The 4,409-nt window shown below is 42.3% G+C and overlaps 1 protein-coding gene across 1 annotated transcript; it reads right to left on the reverse strand.

Moving 5' to 3' along the window:
• Window positions 1–98: 98 nt before the first annotated feature.
• LOC139542573 (transcription factor E2F1-like) lies at window positions 99–4,101 on the reverse strand. The gene is made up of 7 exons (XM_071348168.1): window positions 2,648–4,101; window positions 2,393–2,495; window positions 2,043–2,262; window positions 1,701–1,853; window positions 1,488–1,602; window positions 1,120–1,348; window positions 99–979 (listed from the first exon to the last, which is right to left on the reverse strand). The coding sequence occupies exons 1-7, from the start codon at window positions 2,891–2,893 to the stop codon at window positions 744–746; spliced, it is 1,302 nt and encodes a 433-aa protein (XP_071204269.1). The 5' UTR covers window positions 2,894–4,101; the 3' UTR covers window positions 99–743.
• Window positions 4,102–4,409: the final 308 nt, after the last annotated feature.

Here is a 4,409-nt window from a genome sequence, read left to right on the forward strand (position 1 = left end):
GCCTGACGCCCCCCCCAAATAGTAGTAATCCACAACTTGCAGTTAAAAAATTAAAATCTAACACTTTCATAAACATTACACACAGCATAACACCTGAATTCAATCCATCCAACAGACATCCTGATATTTTATTTTTATAAGGCACTACATGAGTCTTGCAGAAAAGAGTTGTGACGAGGTTCATGATAATGACAAAATAAACAAAACATCTCACATTAGGAACACCTTCCTAATTTTGCTTTAACCTGGATTCACCTATGTTACAGAAAGAGCAGGTGCTCTTAATGTTTTGTGCACTCAGTGTAGATCCTGCCATTACAATTTGCCAACATACTGCATGACTTTTTAAAATGCATCTGAAACCCAACTCTTACTGTAAAAGTCTGACTGTTCCTTACACCTGAGACTATGGCTAAAATGTCTAATATAACAAATTCATTATTAGCTTTACATGCTAATATTCCAGCTGATAATCACATCCATATCCCACAAATACGCCCGCACAAACCACTCAGGAAAAAAAAGAAAAGCTGTACAAAAACATGATTTGTATATAAATAAATTAAATAGCCAACTAAAACAAAATTATTTTGCTAGGCAACCTAAGTGCTAGTACGGTCTGTGCTGTACAATTCTGTATTTTAACCACTTGGGTATGCTTCTTTGTTCTGAGATGGTATGGGGTGTTCCCATAGAAACAGAACCTCATTCTAGTTATTTGGGTTTTCCTTTCCACCACATTGTCAGAACTCCAGTGGGGTCAGGTCCCCAAAGTCACAGTCAAACAGTTCGCTGATGCCCTCGTGCTCCTCTAGACCAAAGTGGTAGTCTTGGCTCTGTGGAGGGGACAGGTTGATGAAGCCATCCAGCGGGTTCCCAAAGCACTCCCCACCGAGGAAGTCAGAGGACGGCAGGGGTGAAAGGTCAAAGTCCGGCAGCACTCCCAGGTTGGGGAACGGGTCGCCTTCCAGGAATGCTTCTGAAAGACAGAAATAAAGGGAATGCACTTTTAGTGACCACAGCAAATAGCCATTGGGGAATGTTAATGGATTTCTTGGCAAAATCTCAGACATTCCTGAATCTCAGGGTGACAGTGTGACAATAGTGAGAGCAGCTTACCCGCTTCACGACATAACGGTAGAGGGGAGGAGTTCTGTTGGGACGGAGCTGTTGATGTAATTTCCTGTGTGGTGCTGCACTGTGGTTGTTCTGCATGGTGGGGCATTGTCTGGTCTGTGGCTTTAGTTGGGCTGATGCCTGTCACTGGGCTGCAGACACCAGAACTGTCCTCTGGACACAGGAAGACGTCAATGGGACCCTGAGTGCTCTTCAGGGAGACCTGATAGCCCTGCCAGAAGACGACAAAAGAATAACAGAAGACAAATCAGTTGTGGTTGAAGTTTAAACCACATTAACTGGAATACAGTATTTGGTCCAGAAAAAGAGTCTTGAGCAAGTGTCCATTGTTATTTTACCCTCCCACATACCTCACTGGGCTCTGAGACTTGCATCTGGGTCTCTGGAGGGGCTCTGATTACCATCACCAGCTGGTCAGGAGAGTCAAAAGACTTCCGCAGATCCTGGCACATGACATAACCCAGCGTGCCATTATGTTAAAGAAAAAACACTGCCCTATAATGCATATTCAAACACATACAGTAAAAAAAATACAAAATAAAAAACAAGACACAAAAGGATATTTCTTGTTCTGGGTATCCTCAGTGAGGAGTCTCAGCTGAAGGTTACACTTGGTAATGAGCTCATCCAGTTTCTCCTCCGCCTGTGTGAAGTCAGAGACCTCTTTCTGTAGGTCCTGGTAACGGGAAACAGACGCTCCATCAATGCGGTTCCCCCTGTGACAAATAGAATGACCTCATAGTTAGGATAATGGAAAAAAGTGTTTCTAATACAAATATCCTGTGGAATCACTGATGTATGCATTGACTCATATCTGTAGAGGCTAGCACAATAAGGATTGTAAGCCAGAAAGGCCAGAACACATATTGTTATACTGCATGTACAGTACAAGAGTTCAGACTTACAGCCATTGTATGTTGTTCTTTGATTTCTTGGAGATGAGCTGGATACCCTCCAGGACATTGGTGATGTCATAGATGCGCCTCTTCTGCACTTCCAGGACCTGCGAGGCCCAGTTGAGGTCCACGACCCCATCAGGAGACTGGGCTAGAAGGTCCAAGAAGCGCTTGGTAGTCAGGTTCAGAGACGTGTCATAGCGAGACTTCTCTGTTGAAAGCTTTGGAACTGAGAGAGAAAGGGAGACAGGAATGAAAATACTTGTATTTATTACCTTTGGCCAAAATTATAATAGTTAAAACTGAATTAACATGAATAGTTATATTTAAATTGTGAATTGAAACAGGGGGTCTTGTACCTCTAGGAGGTGCTGGTGTGGATGTTGGGGCTCTCCCAAGAGAAGGGGGGCGAGAGGTGCTCACATATTGGTGATCACTGTCCAAGTCCAGCTTCCTCTTCACCTGAAACACAATTTATACAAGGTAAAAAGTTGGTATGGATGCACACAGATAATTATTTCTCACAGACACACTTTCTGTAGTCAGTGTACAGGGATAACCTCATCCTAGTCACACTCCGGCCAACACCCATATCAAAATGGTCAGTTAACTACCGGTGGTCGTCCCAGAGTTGGCCGTCGCTGGTCCTGGACCACATCTGCAGGGCCTTGGGGGGTGGCGAACAGAAGGATCTCCCCAGTGTTGCTGGGGACTGCAGAGTTGAAGCCCACATTGCTGGGAGTGGAGATTATGACTATTTGGTGGTCCTCTGAGAGGCCAATACTCCCAGCATTCAGAAGAGACTCAAAGTCTACCAATAGATCCTCCGACGTCTGACCTGATAGGAGCGTCTCTGACATCGCACACACAACTGGGGTGCTCTAGTCCCCTAGATTGTGTTGGGGCAGAATTCAAGTCCAATGGCTTGGTATGGTAGTATTAGCACCTTTTGACATATGTCATCTCTAATGTATGTGCATAATAGTGTAAACGTATTGAAAGAGTTGACTTTCAAATACTGAGGTTAAACATGTCTAATATTAAGAGTATCTTGCTGACAATCAAGATTCAACAAAGCTGACTCATTCGAGAATATATGGTCAAATAAAATATAGGGCGTGATTCCTACAAATTAGCCAGCTATAAAATAACGTTGAGACAGTGGTTGAGGTTTCTGACAGCTTCAGTCTAATATACAGTAGTTAGTCTGAAACCATACAATACAGCAACACTTATGGTATATTGATAGTTGAAAAAAGTGTAATAAACAAGCACCAACGTCAACTAGCGTGCTAACTTGCTGCGAAGTTTTTCATATTTCCAATGACTGCGGCGAGGCCACATCTAGCAACTCCTTCCCTTTGTCCATTGTTGTTAGCTAACTGGTTATTTACTGTAGCTAACGTTGATTTACATCAACGTTAGTTTAGAGCAAATTGTAAACATAATGATAATAATTTTCTTACTGTGTTGCTAGCGAAGAGTTAATTGAATACTGTATCCAACGACCTAGAAAAGTTGAGCGAGTTAGTTAACTAGTTGGCTTGCTAGTATTGTTAGCCAAGAAATTGGGTTGTGTTCGCTTCAGGGTTAACTTTGAACACAACTCAGTTTCATACGAAACTCACAAGCAAAACATCAGCTACAACAAGTCAACAATCTAAATAGTTATTACTCTTCCAAACAAAATTGCACTACCCAGAACGTCTAGTTTCCCTTGGAAGAACAAATAACCGGATTTATATAATGCGTTCTTTCAAAATGACAAAATTTGGGCAAGTTGGCATGCTAGCGAGATACAGTACTAGCAAACTCAGTTCTTCACCCACTCGTTTTGGTCAACACACCCAGGAAGCAATACCGCAAAACTGAAATATTGACAAATATTCACACAAAAAATCTACATTTCCGATAAACGAATCATATGGATCGTTTCGATGAACACCTTGACTATAATCCGTGCACAAATTGTATCATCTGAGCCCCAAATCAACTATGATATTTTGTGCTATTATCCCAGCTGATCAGAACAAGAGTTGAGGTTTACCCGCCAAATCCTTTAGCCGCGAAACTGACATATGCATGAATATCACGATTTCAATTGGCTGAGTGAATGCGCCCCACTAAAGTCAGACTTGTCATTGGTTCCATGAAGTGCCACTCTCTGTGATACCACGCTTTTCGTTGTTTTGAATGGGAAAATATGTTTTTGTCAGATAAAATGTATATTGGACTATATCCTAACTCATTTGATTCACTTTATTCTTTGGTAACTATTTTGTGATGCAAATCAAGAGGGGGGCAGGAGTTACCGCCGAGTTACCATAGCCACTAACGTCTGACTTGGGATCAGCCTGTCCTACCCATATCCCAAAG

This window comes from Salvelinus alpinus, chromosome 17 (genome assembly GCF_045679555.1).
Source record: "Salvelinus alpinus chromosome 17, SLU_Salpinus.1, whole genome shotgun sequence".
In the NCBI taxonomy this organism is placed as follows: domain Eukaryota; kingdom Metazoa; phylum Chordata; class Actinopteri; order Salmoniformes; family Salmonidae; genus Salvelinus; species Salvelinus alpinus.